The sequence below is a fragment of the Macaca thibetana genome, chromosome 1 (genome assembly GCF_024542745.1).
Source record: "Macaca thibetana thibetana isolate TM-01 chromosome 1, ASM2454274v1, whole genome shotgun sequence".
NCBI classification, from domain to species: Eukaryota; Metazoa; Chordata; class Mammalia; order Primates; family Cercopithecidae; genus Macaca; species Macaca thibetana.
This window is the reverse complement of record NC_065578.1, coordinates 195310809-195332424: the sequence shown is the minus strand read 5'-3', so window position 1 is coordinate 195332424 and position 21616 is coordinate 195310809. Positions and strand designations below refer to the sequence as shown.

At 43.3% G+C, this 21616-nt stretch overlaps 1 protein-coding gene across 7 annotated transcripts in view; it reads right to left on the bottom strand.

Moving 5' to 3' along the window:
- Nucleotides 1–21616, bottom strand: part of ADCY10 (adenylate cyclase 10) — a 103981-nt gene that overhangs the window by 29040 nt on the left and 53325 nt on the right. For all 7 annotated transcript variants that reach the window (XM_050768171.1, XM_050768181.1, XM_050768219.1 and 4 more), the window contains 6 exons: nt 19836–19972; nt 13567–13692; nt 11688–11966; nt 11265–11555; nt 1743–1812; nt 820–1051 (listed from right to left, as the gene is read on the bottom strand). In XM_050768171.1, coding sequence (XP_050624128.1) covers nt 820–1051; nt 1743–1812; nt 11265–11555; nt 11688–11966; nt 13567–13692; nt 19836–19972 — 1135 coding nt within the window. The remainder of the gene's footprint in view (nt 1–819; nt 1052–1742; nt 1813–11264; nt 11556–11687; nt 11967–13566; nt 13693–19835; nt 19973–21616) is intronic.

The window sequence follows — 21616 nt, the reverse complement described above, 5'->3', positions numbered from 1 at the left end:
AATTACCCTAGAGAAGCATTCACTAGTGCTTTGGTGGTCTAAGGGTATGTGCGATAATCCAGCACACATTACATGATGACGAAGGTGGGGAGAGCCTCTTTGGGGATCACAAGATTAAAACCAGAATTGGCTGGGCACAGTGGCTCATGCTTGTAATTCTAGCACTTTGGAAGGCCAAGGCGGGCGGATCCCTTGAGCTCAGGTGTTCAAGACCAGCCTGGGCAACATAGTGTAACCCCATCTCTACCAAGAACACAGAAAATTAGCCGGGCATGGTGGCACATGTCTGCGGTCCCAGCTACTCAGGAGGCTAAGGTGGGAGGATGGCTTGATCCCAGGAGGCAGAGAATGCGCCACTACACTCCATCCTGGGTGACAAAGTGAGACTTCATCTCAAAAACAAAATAAAAAACCAGAATTGCACTCATCCAAAGACCTATAGGTATTTTGCACTCACAGGTATTTTAGGCTTAACAGAGGGTAAATGCCACTTGAGGAAGACTATGCTAAGAGTCCTCTCTGCATCATTTTGGGAATGAGATGTGCCCCCTTACCTCCCATACAGGTAGACAATTCATGGCAAGTTTCTAAAGGTGGCAATATTTTAAATAATTTACAATGCTAGTTGCAATGTATTCCAATACTCTTTTCTCAATCTTAGATCATTTCCCTTCTAAGCAATGTGATTTTCAGTGGAAAGGGGTGCTGTCGGGAATATACAATGTGAAGTAATCAGAAAGCATGCTGGAGCTTCCCTTCTGGCTCCATGTTACATGAATTGTCTCTAGGGTGGAGGTGGTCTTGGTAGAAACAGCTTACCATGTAGTTATCATGCAAGATGAGATAAGCAGATGCAATTTCTAAGAAGTAATATAAGGCTTTGTTATTTTCTCCCAACGCCAGAAAATGGTGGGCCAGAGGCAAGATGACAATCTCTAGGATTTCTTCACACTGGCAAGACTCCAGAGGGATAATGTCTTCATCAGATGTCTTCATTTTTGTTAACACGTCGTCAAAGAAATTCAATATCTTTTCTCTTATTTTGTCAGGACTGTCCATATGCAGAAATAAATAATAGTAACTTACACACTTTTGATATTAAAATATCTTTAGGCCAGGCGCGGTGGCTCATGCCTGTAATTCCAGCACTTTGGGAGGCCGAGGCGGGTGGAACACCTGAGATCAGGAGTTCAAGACCAGCCTGGCCAACCTGGTGAAACCCCAACTCTACTAAAAATACAAAAATTAGGCCGGGCGCAGTGGCTCACGCCTGTAATCCCAGCACTTTGGGAGGCCAAGGCAAGCGGATCACGAGGTCAGGAGATCAAGACCATCCTGGTCAACATGGTGAAATCCCATCTCTACTAAAAATACAAAAAATTAGCCGGGCGTGGTGGCAGGCACCTGTAGTCCCAGCTACTCAGGAGGCTGAGGCAGGAGAATCACTTGAACCCGGGAGGTGGAGGTTGCAGTGAGCTGAGGTTGTAGCACTGCACTCCAGCCTGGGCGACAGAGCAAGACTCTGTCTCAAAATAAAATAAAATATCTTTAAAAACAAAAGAGCAGGATAATAAAACCTAGTGTGGATACTACTGACTAAATTCACCATGCATACCCCCCGAAGTTTCCCACTTGTATCTAAGAGGTCAAACGTACTGGCCAGACAAATGATTCTAATAGTGTTTTGAATTTAATGACAATTGTTTATGCTCTACTTCCTAAACAATGATATATGCCTCTACCTGGGATTTTCAGGAAATAATGAGGATGTCTCAGGAATCTCTGATTTGGACAGGATAAGATCTTCTTGAGCTAGAAAATAAACAAATGAGTTGTATGGGTCATTGAAATGTTCTCTGTAGTGGAGATATCTGCTGTCTACCCGAGACTTTTGTTCCCTTTATGGAATTGTTGCTGCCCAGCCAGAAACCACAATGCCCAGTCGCCATTGCATCTTAGGTGAAGCCACATCATGAGTTCTCACAATAGAATTAGATCAGAAGTAATATATGTCACCTCTAGGCTGAGATGGTTAAGTGTCTTCTCTGCCTTCTCTTTCCACAAGAAAGCAAATAATTCTAAGAACCTGAAGGATAGCGAACCCACAAGTTGGGAGGAGCCTGGGTCCCTTTGCATGCAAAGCCTTTGGTTAATACTTGCATTGGATTATATCACGAGGTGGAAATAAATTACCACTCTCTTGTGTTAAGCCACAGAAATGTTGAGATTTGTGATAGCTAATACCATTATCCTAAGTAATTTATTCTGCAATAAAAACTATGAATTAAGCCTGAAGAAAGTGACATCAGTTTCCAATGGAGAAATATAGATAATGAAATGAAATACCCCAAAAGGTTAACTGAAGGGCAGAGAATCTTAAATTAAAAACCTCAGTCTAAGCATACTTGAATAGTTTAGAAAATTCCATAATGATCTTAAAACAGAAAACAAATGAGGCTTGTCTAGTCCAGTCATTTCTCCCTTCAGGCAGAAGAAAGAATCCCAGAGAGGGGAAGGAACTCGTCTCATATAACTGTTAGTGGTGGATGTAGGACTAGAACTTAGGTTTTCTGGCTCCTAGGCTAATGCATCACTCCATACATCTTACAGATGCAGTTTGAACATATAAGAAGTTATCACCTTCTTCTGAAAGCCCCTCTGTGCCCTTGCCCCCATAGGTAAGTACCCCATAGATAAGTACCCCAACTCCTGTGTGCCCATCAACCCTGTGCAGACCTGTATCATAATCCTTATTGCACTGCATAGAGATCAATTTGGCCACCTCTTCTCCTAGATTACTATTTATTGATTCCTTAGTGACTAGCAGCTGAATATATTGAATTATGACCCTGTCCCCCTAGTTCTCTAAAACTGCTCTTGTTAAAGTTACCTGTGGCCACCATGTTGTCAAATCCAAAGGCTACATCTTTGTCTGCACTTGATTACCTCTCAGCAGCATTTAATACAAGCGACCACTCTCTCTTTTCACTCATTCTTTTAGCACACATTGCTTTGTGTGTTATAAGGGAATTGGTTGCCCACTTAATTGGCTTCTGTTCTTCTACCAACATTCTAAATGTTGGTAAACTTCAGTTTGGTCCTGGGCTCCATTCTCCATTCACAATTTCTCCCTAGGCAGTTTCATCTGCCCATGACTTTTAATTACATTCATATGCTAATGGATTTCCATTTTATATATCTAAGCCTTGACATCTACTTTAACTACAGACCCATATATTCAAACACCACCTTGGCAACTGCCACTTGAATGTGTAATAGGTATTTCAAAATTAACATGATTCAAACAGAAACTCTTTAATCTCTCCTCCAGAAACTTATACCCACTTACAACTTTTCCTATCTTAGTAAGCATCACTGCCATATATCCATTTTCTCAAGGCAAAAACCTCCACAAGATCCTTGATTATTTTCTTTCTCTTACCCCCATCCCTACTCAGTCCATCAGAAAGTCCCATTGACCATACCCAAAAACATATCTGAATTCATCGTGTTCTGTCCATCTTCAGTACAGCACCATCCCAGTCCACCACCAAAATTTTACCTGGACAACTGTAAAAAACTAATCTCCCTTCTATTGCTATCCTTTTCAGTCTTTTTCTGTAGAGAAGGCAGTACCATTTAAAAAGTATGATTCAGATCTCTGTGGCAGGAACTGCCGGTTTCCCATCTCTTATCTCCATTGTCCCTTTTCTCATTAGTAATAGAATTCAATGTTATTCAGGACAGCGAAATTCTTCAGCTTCCCTTGCAACTGGATATAGTCATGTGACTAGGTTCTGATCAATGGGATGTAAGAGGAAATACTGGGTAGGACTTTTAGAAGATCCTTTAAAAGGGAGGGGACATCCTTTCATGTTTTGGCTTCTTTCTCCTTCTGGCATTAAATGTGCTGGCTGGAGCCTCAGCAGCTGTTTTGGACCAAGGTCCGTGATGATCATGAAGCCTCCATACTAGTCCCAGTGATGAGGCAAGCCTTTTACATGAGAAATACATAAATATAATACATTTGATAATAAATAAATTTAAGCCACATTAGCTAGGTCCTTATTATATGCAGCCAATACTCATTCTAACTGATATATTTCCAATGTGTTCCAATTCAATAGACTGAAATTTAGACTGTTTATCAAAGTCTACAAGGCCCCTTGAAGATTTTATTGCTTAATCTCTTCATTATCTGTCAGCTGCCATTAAAATTCAAATTTATGAGAATAGACATGTCTATCATTAATAATAAAATAAAAATTAATAATAAATGTCTATCATTTTTCACTACTATGGTCCAAATATCTAGGTCACTTCCTGGCACAGGGTAGATGCTTAATAAATGTTTGTTGCATACATGCACATTTGTTGAAAATAAGTCAATTAGTAAAATGAAAATGCTATTCTTCCTTCAACACTTTATGTTTAAAATTGTAATGGTGGCCAGGCACAGTGGCTCATCCCTATAATCCCAACACTTCAACACTTTGGGAGGCTGAGGTGGGAGGATCATTTGAGTCCAGAAGTTTGAGACCAGCTTGGGCAATATGGCAAGACCTGTCTACAAAAAGAACAAAAGAAGAAGAAGAAAAAATTAGCGGCATGTGGTGTTATGTGCCTGTAGTCCCACCTACTTGGGAGTCTGAGGTTGGAGGATGGCTTGAGCCTGGAAGTTTGAGACTGCAGTAAGCCCAGATCATGCCACTACATTCCAGCCTGGGCAACAGAGCAAGACTCTGTCTCAAATAAATAAATAAATTGTAATGGTGATAGAATGGAATGCGAAGATTGGATAGATAAAGCAAACAGAGTCAGGGCGTACAAAGTATGCTCTTTGTCATTATGTCATTTATTGCTTGGGTGAATCATATTATTACTATTTTTTTTTGGATGGAGTTTCACTCTGTTGCCTAGTCTGGAGGGCAGTGGTACGATCTTGGCTCACTGCAACCTCTGCCCCCTGAGTTCAAGTGATTCTCGTGCCTCAGCCTCCCTAGTAGCTGAGATTACAGGGCCGCACCACCACGCCTGGCTAATTTTATATTTTTTCTTTTCTTTTCTTTTCTTTTTTATTGAGATGGAATCTCATTCTGTCACCCAGGCTGGACTGCAGTGGCACGATATCAGCTCACTACAACTTCTGCCTCCCAGGTTCAAGTGATTCTCCTGCCTCAGCCTCCCAAGTAGCTGGGACTACAGGTGTGTGCCACCATGCCTGGCTAATTTTTTGTATTTTTAGTGGAGATGGGGTTTCACCGTATTAGCTAGGATGGTCTCGATCTCCTGACCTCGTGATCCCCCCACCTCGGCCTCCCAAAGTGCTGCGATTACAGGCATGAGCCACTGTGCCCAACCAGAATCATATTATTTTTGATTCTCATTTTTTTATTTACAAAGGAGATGCTATATTAAGAGTTTCCTACTACAAGGAGAATCTGTAAAAATCAAAAGAAAAAAGATACAAAATGCCTGTAAGTTCTCAAAAGAAAAGAGAAAAGCAAAGATATCACCTGCCCACCTTATGGTTTCAAATAACTAAAAATAAGACTTTAGGTTCAAGATGTCAGACTACCTCTTGGGTTTATCTTCTATCTCCCCAAGTTCAGGACATTTAGCTAACTAAGTGAGAATAAAATGATTTTTTTTTTTTTTTTTTTTTTTTTTGAGGCAGGGCCTTGCTCTGTTGCTCAGGCTGGAGTGCAGTGGCACGATCATAGCTCGCTGCAGCCTCAACCTCCCTGGCTCAAGGGATCTTCCCACCTCACCCTGCTGAGTAGCTGGGGCTACAGGCGCCTGCCACCACACCCAGCTAATTTTTTGTATTTTTTTGTGGAGGGGGGGTTTCATCAGGCTTCTCAGGCTGGTCTTGAACTCTGGAGCTCAAGCAATCCACCTGTCTCAGCCTCTCAAAATGCTGAGATTACAGGTGAGCCACTGTGCTTGGTAAGAATAAAATGATCTCTGAAAGTATAAATTCCACATGTATAGGATGGAAGGGCCACGCTCCTGTCTTAGGGTCACTTAGCTACCCGTCTGCCTAGAATAGTCCCTCAGCCACTCACACAGCAAAATCCCTCACTTCCTCTGTCTTTACATGAATCTTGCTCTGCAGTGAAGGCACCCAAATGACTCTGCGCTCCTTATCTTCCTTGTCCTACCCAACATTCTTTTCTGTTTCCTCCATGGGATTTATCACTTATACTATATGCTTTCTTTCTTTCTTTTTTTTTTTTTTTTTTTTTAAGAGTTGGGGTCTTGCTCTGTCACCCAGGCTGGCGTATAGTAGGGTGAACATGGCTTACTGCAGTCTCAAACTTTCGGCCTCAAGCAATACTATTGAGTAGCTGGGACTACAGGCACAAGCCATCACACCTGGCTAATTTTTTTTGAAGAGATGGGGTCTTGCTCTCCTGCCCAGGCTGGTCTTGAACCCTTGGCCTCAAGCCTCCAAAGCCACTGGGATTATAGGCATGAGCCATTGCACCCAGAAATTTACTTCTTTATTATGTTTTTGTTCTCCACTGTCAACTTTCCCCCAACAGAATGCTGTTTTGTTCACCGATGCAAAACACTGATGCTGTTTTGTTCAGATGCCTAGAACAGTAAGCAGTGCCTGGCACATAGTAGGAACCCAGTAAATAATTGTGGAATGAGTAAATGAAATGCTGAATGAAAGTTCAACATATCTGTAGAAGATAAAGGAGTGAGAAGAGTAGTCATTGATGAAATAGGTGGAAGAAGCTGAAGGGAATGCCCAGGAGGGTAAACCATTGGAATGAATCAAAACTTAGAAAATAACAGTTCTTAAGAAGGACATGAGGACCAAAAGAGAATTGAAAGGGAACCAGCTACCAGTTTCCTCCCTATCTGATTCACACATAATGCAGTGGCCCTGAATCTCCTCCAGTTATGTCTTTTTTTTTCCCTTTTGGGGAGAGCAGTGGCCATGATCATGGCTCACTGCATCCTTGAACTCCTGGGCTCAAGAGATCCTCCCACCTCAACTTCCTGAGAAACTGGGACTATAGATGTGCGCAACCATGCCTGGCTAATTTTCTTATTTTTAATTTTTTGTAGAAACAGAGTCTCAGTTTGTTGTCCAGGCTGGTTTTGAACTCCTGGCTTCAAGTGATCCTTCCACCCCAGCTTCCCAAAGTGCTGGGATTACAAGCGTGAGCCACCACACTTGGTCCCAATTACGTCCTTGACTGGTATTGCCTAAAGGTTATACTCCACACTTTGGGAGATTCAGCGATAATGGATAGACAGAGTATCTATCTGTCTAGGATAGATGGAAGCAGGATGTTTTAAGGAAGACATTGCAAAAAAAAAGTTTCCTAGTAACTCTAGGAAAAATAAACATTTGTTAAGAAATCTATTCACAGTATATTACTTGGTTTGTAATGGACAACATTTACATAGTCTTAATAATGTAAACACTTCACTGACTTATCTAATGCCAGTTATATGACAATATAGGGGAGAGGGGCCGAGGAGTGGTGTAACAGAGTTAAATCCTCATCTGCCATAGCCAGAAAACAGATGTCAGAATTTGATTTTTTAAAAAATCAATAAAAGCAATATTAATATACCATTTAGTATATGGAGGTAACGACTAGAAAGAGTAGCTAAATTAAAAATGTTTGCCCCTGCCAGGCGCGGTGGCTCAAGCCTGTAATCCCAGCACTTTGGGAGGCCGAGACAGGCGGATCACGAGGTCAGGAGATCGAGACCATCCTGGCTAACATGGTGAAATCCCATCTCTACTAAAAAAATACAAAAAACTAGCCGGGCGAGGTGGCAGGTGCCTGTAGTCCCAGCTACTCGGGAGGCTGAGGCAGGAGAATGGCATAAACCCAGGAGGCGGAGCTTGTAGTGAGCTGAGATCTGGCCACTGCACCCCAGCCTGGGCGACAGAGGGAGACTCTGTCTCAAAAACAAAACAAAACAAAACAAAAAAACATCACTTTTTCATTCCTGTTCCTGAATCCTTGGTGGATTATTTATGTCTGCCTTCTCCTAAAAATAATTCTATCCAGGATGCCCCAAGGACGTCATGCTGGAAGCTTCCTGTAGGTAACCAAGGGCGCCCCAGTGGTGCTAAGTGCTGAGGCTGCAGGTCTGAAGACAAAAGCCTCCAGAGCTTGACCAGGAACGGTTCGTTTGACTGCAGCCACAGTAAGGAGCCAGTGCTGCCACCTGCCGGCCAAGAGCAGGTTCGCCCACATCCATCCTGTTAGGAGGCTGAATCACAAACAAACAAACAAAAAATGTTTGCCCCTGACTGGAACTACTGAAGGTGTGTGCGACAGTGGGCCATGGGATTACTGTTTTAGGATACAACATTTAGGGAATTTACAAAGTCTCTACAGTTTGTCTAGTCGATAGCCTTCTGAACGGGTGAAAAATTCTGATAGGAGAAATAGTAGAGCTTTGGCCTCACTCAGGTGGAGGTGCTGATGGAAGGGCTACCAGCAGACATTATTCAGAGACATTTGGTCACATATGCTCCAGAACTGAACTGCCAGTTGATTGGAAAATCTGCAAATAACTGAAATTGTTTGCTTTGATGACAACAGTCAGCCTGCTACAGGCCAGCTGCTCAAACTGACCTGTCTTCTAGCTGTCAGCGTATTTTAGCTTATTTTATCCCCCCAAATAAAACATCAATCTACCAAAAAATACATCTATGTATATGTATGTGCGTGTATGTGTGTGTGTATGTGTATGACTCACTGACCCCATACAGTCGAATATTCTTCTTTTCCCTTTCCCTCATCTCTTTCCATCATTTCATCTCCTACTGATACTTTCACTGGTTCTTTGAGTAGGGCCCTGTGTGGGATCCTTCACTAAAGCTTCCTTAATTCAGGCAGCACATCTTCTCAGTGCTCCACAGTCTGCCCCCCTTACCCCTGTCTCATTCTAGCAGTCCACACCCAAGGGTCTTCTCACCCTCCCAAGGGCACTCTGGGAAGAACTTAAAATGGTTCCAGTCCTGCTCTTTCTCCCAGGTGGGTTTTATCTGATCCATGAGAAACCCTCACACATCCTTTCCCACAGTCTGGGATGGCAGCTTGATCCCAATGCAGCCACAGGCCATTTCAGCCTTCTTAGGCAGGAGGCAGGCCCCAGGGTTCTATGTCCTCTGATTCTAAGGAAGACACCTCACTAGGCTTGAGGTGATGAAGTAAACAACCCACTTGAGGGGGGCACACAGCACCTCATCAGTTCTCACCAAAGAGAGCTCTTCACAAATCCTGGCCCTCTACACACTCTTCCTCATTTCTGTGTCTTACATCTGGGCAAAGGATCCAAGATTATAATTGATTCTCAGCTATTTCCTTGGTAAATTCTGTATATCCACTGCCTCAGTTTGAATTGTAGCATTCATTGTATCTTGGTGCTCTGGCACAAATTTCAATTTCAACATCATGTTACACACATACCATTTTTGTGATGATAATAATAATGATATTACCAATTTTGTAAAAATATAACAGATGAGAGAGAATTTAATACATACTAGTAATAGAACTAAACTCAGGTAGGTGTACATTCCCCTGACATCTTCCTTGCCCCGGTGAGGGTGAGACTACTGCTGAAGTCTTATCCTCTTCGTTTTTTTTGTTTTTTGTTTTGTTTTGTTTTTTTGAGACGGAGTCTTGCTCTGTCGCCCAGGCTGGAGTGCAGTGGCCGGATCTCAGCTCACTGCAAGCTCCGCCTCCCAGGTTTACACCATTCTCCTGCCTCAGCCTCCCGTGTAGCTGGGACTACAGGCGCCCGCCACCTCGCCCAGCTAGTTTTTTGTATTTTTTTAGTAGAGACGGGGTTTCACCATGTTAGCCAGGATGGTCTCGATCTCCTGAATTCGTGATCCGCCCGTCTTGGCCTCCCAAAGTGCTGGGATTACAGGCTTGAGCCACTGTGCCCGGCCCTGTTATCCTCTTTGTACTCAAGTTTTCAGAGGACTAGAAATCTTCATAGTCCAGATCTTAAAGCTCTGAACTTACAGCCTGATTCCTGCCTTCCAAAAAGGGAGATGGACTAGTGTGAGTGCAGTTTCAACAACATGCTTGTCCCACTGTGCAAAGCTGCAAGTTTCTCACTCTCTTGATTTCTACTTCATGCTGTGTCTATGAACTTCCTATCTTCTGGCAAGTATTACCTAAAAGTCCAACCCCACATTTGGGGGAGCTCAGGTATAATGAGCAGAGGATGAACTTAGGAATTAGACTGATGGCAGATTGAATAAAGCCTGTCACTCATTCTGTGGTATTGGGTAAGTTACTTAAGCTTCCAGAACCACAATTTAAAAAATCTACACAATGAAAATAACCCTCATCAACCTTAAAAGGTTAATACGAGGATCCACTGAGAATGCACATGAAATAGAGAACAAATGAGAAAAAAAATTTTATTTTGCACCTGCTATGTGCTAGGCACTTTAGATACATTTCTTCCTGATTTTTAATATCCTTATAATATAGGAGTCCTCTACTTGTAGCCTCTGATTTCCCAACCAGATTTAGCCATAATCACCAAGGTCCTCTGACTAGGGTAGACAGCCCGTTAGGAGCTCCCTGGCCACCATGAATGGGGGCTAGAATTGGTATTATAGCTTTATGTCTGACACCCATCATGCCCGCAGTGAGTGAGTCTTTGGGTCCTTACATCCCTCAAATCTTCTGCTATGTTTTCTCAGATCACATAGCTGATTGGTGTTATTGGTTTGTAACTTTTTAAATTTGCTTCTCAGATGGTCTTGAATTCCTGCCCTGAAACCAAGCTCTCTTTTCTGGAGCCCTGACCTGCTTAGCCCTGGCTAATTCTCTCTCAATCATATTCTTGTCCCACTGGAACCTGTTTCAAACTAGACCAACAAAGCAATAATATTCTTATCTGCCAAGAAACACCGTGTCATCATGTCAGCTTGTACCCCCCTTTGGATTCCATCCTTTGGTGTGAATTAAGTGGGATATTTTAGTTTAAGTTCTGGTCATACCCCATTTTGCCAGAGCCCCTATCCCCAAATCATCCCTGACAGTTATAGTGAGATTGGTTCACTAGACTCAATACAGGTACATTCCCTTACTCTTCTCTTCACCATTGGCCTAGGCTGCTGAAGTCTCATCATTCTTTGTGCCCAAGCCGCTTATGGGACTTGAAGCCCTCAAGGTCCACACCCACTCCTTCTAGATCTTAGTCTCTAGATTTCCCAAGAACAGTTAGGATAATTTAAAAATGAGGTAGGTTACTTCCAAATCCATGAGACGTAGCCATCTTTTTAATGGCATCCATGTCTAAAGTGTTGAGCCGAATATTCACTGTGAAGTGATGATAGGGAATGAAGTCCTTGCTTCGGCAGTGGTCACACCTGTGGGCATCTTCTTCCAAAAAGCGGGCACATTTCAAGTGCATGGCTTTTCTCTGGTCCTTGAGCCACAGCTCGTAGGCTGTTTTCTGCATCATAGGGCTACAGAATCGAATCCTGTGGCACTCGATCACCTCATTCTCCAGTTCACGAAGCTCTTCCTCTTCACCGTGATCTGGAGAGAGCAAAAAGGGTTTTTTCAGCCAGGCAGTGGGCAACAGATCAGCCCCTTCTACCTAACACAGGTCAATTATTTGATCTAGATGGGTCCTTAAGAGGAAGCTGAGTCACTCCAGGTGCTACTCACCCATCCCTTCACTGGGCTTCAGAGACAAGGAGCGATAGTGCACCTCAAATGAGGTATCGTTCTGTTTCAGGGCATTTTGAAGCTCCTTGCCATTCCGGAAACAATGAAAAATGTTAGATTCCACTAGGGTTGCCAGGGCCTTGATCATCATCTTCATATTCCAACAGGGGAGAATCTCAAACAACAACTCGGTGGTGAAGGTCAGGCCAATGATGGCAGCACATCTCACCAGCATTTGGTGGGAAAGGCTCATGCTATCCAGCTGGATCAGAGAGATTTCTGCAGGTAGAAGATCACACAGTAGAAAACTAGTTATTTGTCTTTATCAAATATGCTGTATTTGATACAACCATCCTGCTCTACAGTTCTTGTTGAAAGAAACTCAGTCAAGCTAAGTCAAAAGAAGTATTTGTTTAGTACCTAATTTGTGGATAGCACTTGTGCTGAGAGTACTAAAGATGCAGCCTTATGGCCTGGAAAGACACATGGCACAATGACCTGACAAAATTAAGATCGATTTCATGGTGTTCTGATTTTGTGCTAAAGTGTGACAAGCGTGTGTGAGGAGAGGAGAGGACATTGTAATCACTATTGTCAGAAGGAGCAGGCCCTGCCATTCCTGTGCTTTGTTGACTTCCTCAGCTGGTCCTTCTGTATCTTCTTCTCTGGCTCCCCTTTCTGCTGGAAATTTTTCTCTCAATCTGCCCTGGAAATTTATGTCTTTTCATGACATACATTATCATCTCTGTGTCATGACCAATTGTCAGAAAGTTCACAGCTCCTATCCCAACGTTTCATCTAAGCTTGAATATCGTAGCTCACATGGCTTTCTGGACATTTTGACCAGGATGTCCTTCTGTTAGGGACAAAATTAGAACTTCTCAACTTGCCCAAAAAACACCGTAGAAACTAAGCAAGTCTTTTTTTTTTTTTTTTTCCATCTCGCTCTTGTTGCCCAAGCTGGAGTGCAATGGCGCGATCTCGGCTCACTGCAACCTCTGCCTCCCTGGTTCAAGCAATTCTCCTGCCTCAGCCTCCCAAGTAGCTGGGATTACATGCATGCGCCACCATGCCAGGCTAATTTTTTTTTGTATTTTTAGTAGAGACAGGGTTTCTCCATGTTGGTCAGGCTGGTCTCTCGAACTCCCGACCTCAAGTGATCCGCCCGCCTCAGCCTCTCAAAGTGCTGGGATTACAGGAGTGAGCCACCGCACCTGGCCAATAATATGTCTTTCATATAAACTCTTGTTTGTCATTTATTTCTCATAAAAGTGGATGGCAGGAAGTATCTCAGTATTAGATTTCCTCCCTCATTATTTGGTTTCTGTTTAATTGAAAATGTACAATATTTCATTCTTTTATGCAGATCCCGGAATATACACAGGTGGAAAGATGGCTCTTAATTAGGAAAAAAGCCAGGCCTACCCTGGAGCCTTCTCCCTGCTTCAGGCAGTACAGAGCAAACACACAAACAACCTGTGTTGCTGTTTTTCTTTTTCGTTTTAAAAACAGACATCCTAGAGAAAACCAAAGTGAAGTTTAGGGACTAGAAAATAAATACCAGGTCAGATTTTCTTTTCTGTCTTTTCTTTTCTTTTTCTTTTGAGATGGAGTCTCACTCTGTCACCCAGGCTGGAGTGCAGTGGCTCACTGCAACCTCCGCCTCCCGGGGTCAAGCAGTTCTCCTGCCTCAGCTTCCCAAGTAGCTGGGATTATAGGCGTGTGCCTGGCTAATTTGTTTGTATTTTTAGTAGAGACGGGGTTTCACCATGTTGGCCAGGCTGGTCTCGAACTCCTGACCTTGTGATCTGCCCACCTCAGCCTCCCAAAGTCCTGGGATTACAGGCGTGAGCCACCGCGCCTGGTCAGATTTTCTTACCTTTTAATGATGTTGGAGGTGACAGGTTTTTCAGTCTGACACCACTTGCGAGGTGACAGACTTCACTTTCCTCATCACTTTGGAGAGTAACCATGTTTAACCTCTCTATTGGCTTAATGAAATACTCTACAGGGGTATAAAAGGGAAGAAAAGTTGAGTCATTAGTCTGTCTTATAAGGTCTGATTTTCCAATGAACTTTGAGATGAATCTCATGTGAGGAAGAGTGTGTGGAGATGTATATTGGCTCACCAAATATTCTGGAAACCTTTTTTTTGTTTTGTTTTGTTTTTTGTTTTTTTGAGACAGAGTCTCTCACTGTCGCCCAGGCTGGAGTGCAGTGGCGCGATCTTGGCTCACTGCAACCTCTGCCTCCTAGGTTCAAGAGATTCTCCTGCCTCAGCCTCCCAAGTAGCTAGGATTACAGCCGCCCACCACCATGCCTGGCTAATTTTTGTAGACATGGGGTTTCACCATGTTGGCCAGGCTGGTCTCAAACTCCTGACCTCAAGTGATCCGCCTGCCTCGGCCTCCCAAAGTACTGGGATTACAGGTATGAGCCACACTGCACGAGGCCGCTGGAAACCTTGTTCTAAGTAAAACTGATTAATGAAAATCTAGATGTACTCAAAAATGTTTTGTCACCCTCTGTCAACCCTGCCCAACCAAAGGAACTGGCACTATTATGTCTTCCATAGGATATAAGGCTTTACAAACATTTGATTCACAGTCAGATTATCAGAATGTATTACAGTATACAGAAACATGTATTTGTATGTATACATTTACATACCCACACTCAGATACAAACACATTCTGTGAGGCACTGTACTCTAATTAGGACATGGCTACATCAGAAAGAGATATTTTAATTGGTGAAGCTTGAATAGTAAATGTGCCTAGTAATTTGGTTTCCTAGTACTCCAAAATGCATTATTTTTCTGTCCCTTGAGCCATTCATGCAGTCCTTGATAGCTGCAAGACTATGCTAGGTGAGGTGGAAATAGGAAGGTGAATAAAACCAAGTTCCTTATTTCCTAGAGCTCTAAGTCATGTATGCAAAGAGCTGGACTGCCAGGCAGTACATGAGTGCCGTGTGACTGGACACAAACAGTAAGCACCAGAGTTCACATCAATGCAGGACATATGTATTAAGGACTTTCTGTGCATCATATCCAGTGAAGGCTATAAACGTGAATAACACATGCTTCCGGCCCTCAAGGGGCTTAGAAATCTATGGAGACAGATATATAAGTAACCAATTATAACACCAGGATGAGTGACTTAAGAGCTAAAGAGCAAAGAGTAGCATGTTGTGGGAACAGAAAATAACAATTAAATCAGACTTGGTGGATTCAGAAAGACTTGATAGAGGAGGAAGTACTTTGATTGATCCTTGAAGGATGAAGAGATATTGTAAGCAGAAAGTGGAGGAGAGGCCAATGCAAAGGCATGGGAACCTCAGAGTACTTTGTGAGTTAGGGGAATGGAGTGGCCCAGCGTGGCTAAAGTGCAGGGGCTGGAATGCTAAAGTGCTATGTGGGGGACGTGGAGACGTGTTCAGAGAGCTAGTTTGGGAGCACAGCATGGAGGGCATTAAACACCATAATATGAAGACTGGACCTTATAGACAAGAGGGAAAGATCACAGATTTCTGAAGAGGAGATACTAGTAATCCAACCAGTCATATTTAGGAAGGTAGCACTGGAAGCAGCATATGGAAAAGGCGCGAGACCAGGACAGGGAAGACTATGTAAGGAGTTATAGTAATGGAATGTCAAGAAGTGAGGATGCATAGAACCAGGTAAGTGGTTCAGCAAGGAGAAAGCAAATACTAAAGACATGGAGGAAATGGGGCCTAAGCAAGACAGTGATAGAAGTGACAGAGACATGGAGTACAGAAGGAGGGGTGGTTGAGGAGGGAGGATAATGCATGAAGTTTTAGATTTATTAAGTTTAAGGGAATCTGTGGAATAGTTCAGTGGGCAATTGGAAATATGGGTGTGGAACTAAGGGTGAGGTTAGGGTTCGACACACACACGAAGGCTGAGAAATAGATGAGTAAATGAAAACAACTGGGGAAAGAGTTGTTTCTAATTCTGGCAAGCTAGCAAAAGGAGAGGGTTAAGGATAGAACTTGAAGAATGTCCCAAGAGGAGTAGACCCAGGGAGAGAGCCAAGAAGCATCTGATGACTAGTCAGAGAGGGGAACAGGAGGAGTGTGGGGTCAGGGAAGCCAAGAGAGGATAGCATACCAAAAAGGGGGCCGTGTGTGTGTGTGTGTGTGTGTGGGTATGTGTATGTATTGGGAGTAGGAGAGTGGGGCTCAAGGGTATGATGTGGTCCCTGCTCTTTTATGCTTATTTCCCCTTTCAGGACCTCGCACTGAGACAACCATTTTTTCCATCACTCAGCCAGTATTAACTGATTGCCTCTAGGTGCTAGGAATTTTCCTAGGATTGGGGATTCAGGAGAGCACAAGACTCCCTGGCTCATGAAGCTCACATTCTAATGGGAGACAAACATTAAACAATAGATAAATACATTAATAGGATAATCTCATAATGTAATTCAATTGTGTGAAATAAATAAAAGGGTGATACACAGAATGTACTCTTTACTCAGGTTCGCCTGTTGTCAGCCTTTGCCCCATTTACTATATCCTAGGTTCCTTCTAGGTGTACGTATTTTTCTGAAGCATTTGAATATAAGTCACACACATCACACCCTATACTCCCAAATACTTAACTCTGTATTTTCTAAAAATATTGACACTCTTTGTTTGTTTTGTTTTTTTGAGACAGGGTCTCACTCCTATTGCCCAGACTGGAGTGGAGAGGCATGATCATAGCTTGCTGCAGCCTCAACCTCCCTGGCTCAAGCAATCCTCCCACCTCAGCCTCCCAGGTAGCTGGGACTACAGGCGTGCAACACCACACCCTGCTAATTTTTGTATTTTTAGTAGAGATGGGTTTTTGTCATGTTGTCCAGGAAAGTCTCAAACTCCTGGGCTCAAGCGATCTGGCCACCTCAGGCTCCCAAAGAACTGGGATTACAGGTGTGGGCCACTGCACCTGGCCAACACTCTCTTATATAACTAGAGTATAGTTATCACCTTCAAGAAACTTAACATTGGTCAGGCTCAGTGGCTTACGCCTGTAATCCCAGCACTTTGGGAGGCCGAGGCGGGTGGATCACAAGTTCAGGAGTTCAAGACCAGCCTGGCCAAGGTGGTGAAACCCGGTCTCTACCAAAAATGCAAAAAAAAAAAATTAGCCAGGTGTGGTGGCAGTTGCCTGTAATCCCAGATACTCGGGAGGCTGAGACAGAGAATTATTTGAACCCAGGAGGCGGAGGCTGCAGTGAGCCAAGATCATGCCATTGCACTCCGGTCTGGGCGACAGAGTGTCTCAAAAAAAAAAAAAAAAGAAATTTAACATTGATACAATACTTTAGTCTACTGTCCGTATCCCAATTTTGTGAATTGACCAAAAAATATCCTTTAACATTCTCTTTTCTTCCAGTATAGGATCCAGTCCAGGATTATGTATCATATTTATTTTTTTAATTGAACTGAAATTCAGCTAACATGCAATTAATTATTTTAAAGTATACAATTCAGCGGCCTGTAGTGCATTCACAACATTGTGTAACCAGAATCTCTCCTTAATTTCAATTTTTAAAAATTAAGACACAAAAGACACTAAAGGGTTTTAAATAGAGAAGACACCTGATTATGTTTTAAAAAGCTCATAACAGGGCCAGGCACAGTGGCTCACACCTGTAATCCCAGCACTTTGGGAGGCCGAGGCAGGTGGATCATTTGAGGTCAGGAGTTCTTTTTTTTTTTTTTTTTTTTTTTTTTTTTTTTTTTTTTTTTTTTTTTTTTTTGAGACGGAGTCTCGCTCTGTCGCCCAAGCTGGAGTGCAGTGGCGCGATCCTGGCTCACTGCAAGCTCCGCCTCCTGGGTTCACGCCATTCTCCTGCCCCAGCCTCCCGAGTAGCTGGGACTACAGGCGCCCGCCACTGCGCCCGGCTCATTTTTTGTATTTTTAGTAGAGACGGGGTTTCACCGTGGTCTCGATCTCCTGACCTTGTGATCCGCCCGCCTCGGCCTCCCAAAGTGCTGGGATTACAGGCGTGAGCCACCGCGCCCGGCAAGGTCAGGAGTTCAAGACCAGCCTGGCCAACGTGGCAAAACTCTGTCTCTACTGAAAATACGAAAATTAGCTGGGCAGTAGTGGCGCATGCCTGTAATCCCAGCTACTCGGGAGGCTGAGACAGGAGAATTGCTTGAGTCCAGGAGACGGAGATTGCAGTGAGCTGAGATCGCTCCACTGCACTCCAGCCTGGACAACAGAGTGAGACTCTGTCTCAAAAAAAAAAAGCTCATAACAGATACTACATAAATATTTATTGAACAAATAAACAAAGTAAACAAATGTATAAAATTCAGAAATAATATTTACTCCGCAGTATTTATATTTACATATCACTTTCCTTTAATCCATTGACATCTTAATATTATTATAATGGAATTATTTAGTCTAAAATAATGATCATAGCAGTCATTATTGATATAATGATCCATTATCATCTTTAAAACTAATTTGGCCAGAGAAAATCTTCTCTATTTTTGCATCACAATCATCCAGGAAAAAAAAAAATTGATCTTTCCTTAAAAAGCAAGCTTATGTTTCTTGCTCCTTAAAAAAAAAAGTTGGAACTTTGCCCTGTTCTCTCAGACAACCATCTGTCTAATTTCTCCTACAGATGTGCCCTCGGGGGCCACATGATCCTGTAGTCATACTATTGAACAAGAAGTGAGAGGCAACAGATGCAGCACAGACTGAAACATGGATAGGGACATCTGAGCATCATTCATTCACCCAGGAGGCAGGGGTTTTTAGGAAGCAAGAGGAATCTTTTTTGTGAAATGTCCCTCATTGTCACCTTTAGGTGGTGATTTTCTATCCTGCTACATAGAGACAGCAGCACCATAAGTCCTTTATTGCACCATATTCACCTCGATATGACACTGATCTCACAGCTATATTCTTGTCTTTAAATTCAGTCGCAGAGGAATAAGTTTTGACCCTCTAGGTTTAGTAATATTAATACACGTTGTGCTTATCGCTGTTAAATCATCTTATCACTTAATTTGAGTCACAAAAAAATGAAGAGGCTTCCGATTCCAGGAAGAGAGAGTTGGTATGCTTTTCCCTATTCCTCCTGCTGAATATAATTAAAACCCCTAGACATTATGTGTAAAACAAACAGAAGATGACACTGAAGGTGGAGAGAAGTCAGACCAGCTAGGGACCTTAGGATCCAAGGAAAAACGTGGCAGTGGGTCCCACGGCAGGGCTTTCTTTTTGCCTCACATGTCCGAGACTTAGAGCTGAAGAGTCTAGCAACTCAGAAACACCAAGGGAGTGCAAAGAAAAAAAGTCCCACTTAAAGCCTGTTCTATCTAGCCTTAATTCTCTACTTTCCAACTTGTATTCTCTGGCCCCCACCCTTCTCCCTGCAATAAAATTATTTTCCTAAAAATTCCAACTGGCCTCCTTCATGCCATCACTTCACATTTCATCCCCGTGTATATCTGTGTAGCACGGGATCTTTGTTGATAACTCACTTCATACTAGAAATTTTACCTCTGGCAAAAAAGGAAAAGCTTTTTGAAAATAACATCAAAGTGGCCCTTCAGTTCTGGGCCTTAAGATTTGTCAGTGTCCTTTCATTTCTACTATAGTTACTTTTTTTTTTTTTTTTGGGACAGAGTCTCACTCTGTTGCCCAGGCTGGAGTGCAGTGGTGCAATCTCAGCTCACTGCAACCTCCACCTCCCAGGCTCAAGAGATTCTCCTGCCTCAGCCTCCTGAGTAGCTGAGATTACAGGGGCCCACCACCACACCTGGCTAATTTTTGTATTTTTAGTACAGATGGGGTTTCACCATGTTGGCCAGGCTGGTCTTGAACTCCTGACCTCAAGTGATCTGCCCGCCTCGGGCTCCAAAAGTGCTGAGATTTAGGCGTGAGCTGCCGCGCCCAGCCATGGTTATACAATCTTTAGCCAAGTCCAGTGAGTCCCAGGCAATGTTAAGTTCTCTTACAATCTGGAATATCAGATCCAATAATTCCTGGCTCCCCAGAACCCTCTGACTCTACAGGAAGCAGCCTGTGGAATAGCCCATTTTTGCTACCTTCTCTGAATGAAAACTTAAGTTAGGCAGAACAGAGTAAGAAAGAACCATCACTGCAGGACTTACTGAACAGGTTATTCCAGGTCCTATTTGTCTTTTCCTCAGACTCCGTTTGTTGGAAAACGAGTACCTTGTGATGTTCCAAGTTTTTAAGCAATTCTTCACAGTAAAATGGAATCCCACAGCTTCCCTCCACCAGGTACCTGTAGTGAAAACAAGGCAATCTGTTTACATTGAAGATACATCTTTTAGGAAGGAAAAACATTTAAGTCTTCTCAATCACTTGAAAATAATTTCTTTTTTTTTTTTTTTGAGACGGAGTCTTGCTCTGTAGCCCGGGCTGGAGTGCAGTGACCGGATCTCAGCTCACTGCAAGCTCCGCCTCCCGGGTTTGCGCCATTCTCCTGCCTCAGCCTCCCGAGTAGCTGGGACTACAGGCGCCCGCCACCTCGCCCGGCTAGTTTTTTTTTTTGTATTTTTAGTAGAGACGGGGTTTCACCATGTTAGCCAGGATGGTCTCGATCTCCTGACCTCGTGATCCGCCCGTCTCGGCCTCCGAAAGTGCTGGGATTATAGGCTTGAGCCACCGCGCCCGGCCGAAAATAATTTCTTGTCATTCTTCATTTGTTTCTGCTTGTTTTCAATTTTGAGGCATTGCTTTGTTTTTTTATTTCACTTTTGTGTGTATACAATAAATGTGCACACGCTTTATTTATAGTTTTTAAAACAGACATTGGAAGGATAAACCAAAAACTAATCAAAATGGTTACCTATAGGATAAGGGAGGGAAGCAAGACTAAGGATGTATCTTTTTGGCTTTGGAAAGATATACATGTTCTATACAATTTAAACAGAGAGAAAGAGGGGGAGAGAGAGAGAGAGACAGAGAGAGTGAGGGCCAAATTGGTGCCTGGAGTGATCTTAAACGAGCCTTTGTTCAAGACATCTTTCTTCCAGAAGCACGGCAACCTCACTGCAGATACTAAGATGGGCTGTAAACAGCCAGCTAAAGAAGAAACATTCTCTATGTTGTTAAGGTGACTGCTGTCAGGACCCCAGGAGAACTGGGCTTGGTGGCTCACGCCTGTAATCCCAGCACTTTGGGAGGCCGAGGAGGGCGGATCACCTGAGGGCGGGAGTTCAAGACCAGCCTGATCAACGTGGATAAACCTCATCTCTACTAAAAATACAAAATTAGCTGGGCATAGTGGGGCACGCCTGCAATCCCAGCTACTCAGGAGGCTAAGGCAGGAGAATTGCTTGAACTTGGGAGGTGGAGGTTGCGGTGAGCCGAGATTGTGTCATTGCACTCCAGCCTGGGCAACAAGAGTGAAACTAGGTCTAAAAAACAAACAAAAACAAAAAACAAACAAAGAAAAAAACCCAAAGGAAACCCAGGAGAGGAACCACTGAAAAGCTCAGAGAGCACTCACCAGTGAGTCAGCTTTCCGCATCTGCCATAGACAGAGAACACCAATACCAGACCACACCATTGCCAGCCAGGTAAGACCTTGCTTAGTTGCAGGTCATAGTCTTTAACGCTTACCAGTTTGCCTTTCCTGTCACTTGCCCATAACAATGCTCTTCTTCACTGCAAGTTAATGTAAGTATACCCATAGCCCCCATGATGAAAGGGAAACAGAGCCTTTCACTAAGCAAAGTTGGAGAAGGTGTAACAGGGAGACAACATGGAAAAGGTGAGCAACATCCATCCTACCAAGCATCATGAATGGCCCCTTCAAAAGGTGGACCAGACCAAGCACAGTGGCTCACGCCTGTAATCCCAGCATTTTGGGAAGCTGAGATGGGAGGATTGCTTGAGCCCAGGAGTTCAAGATCAGCCTGGG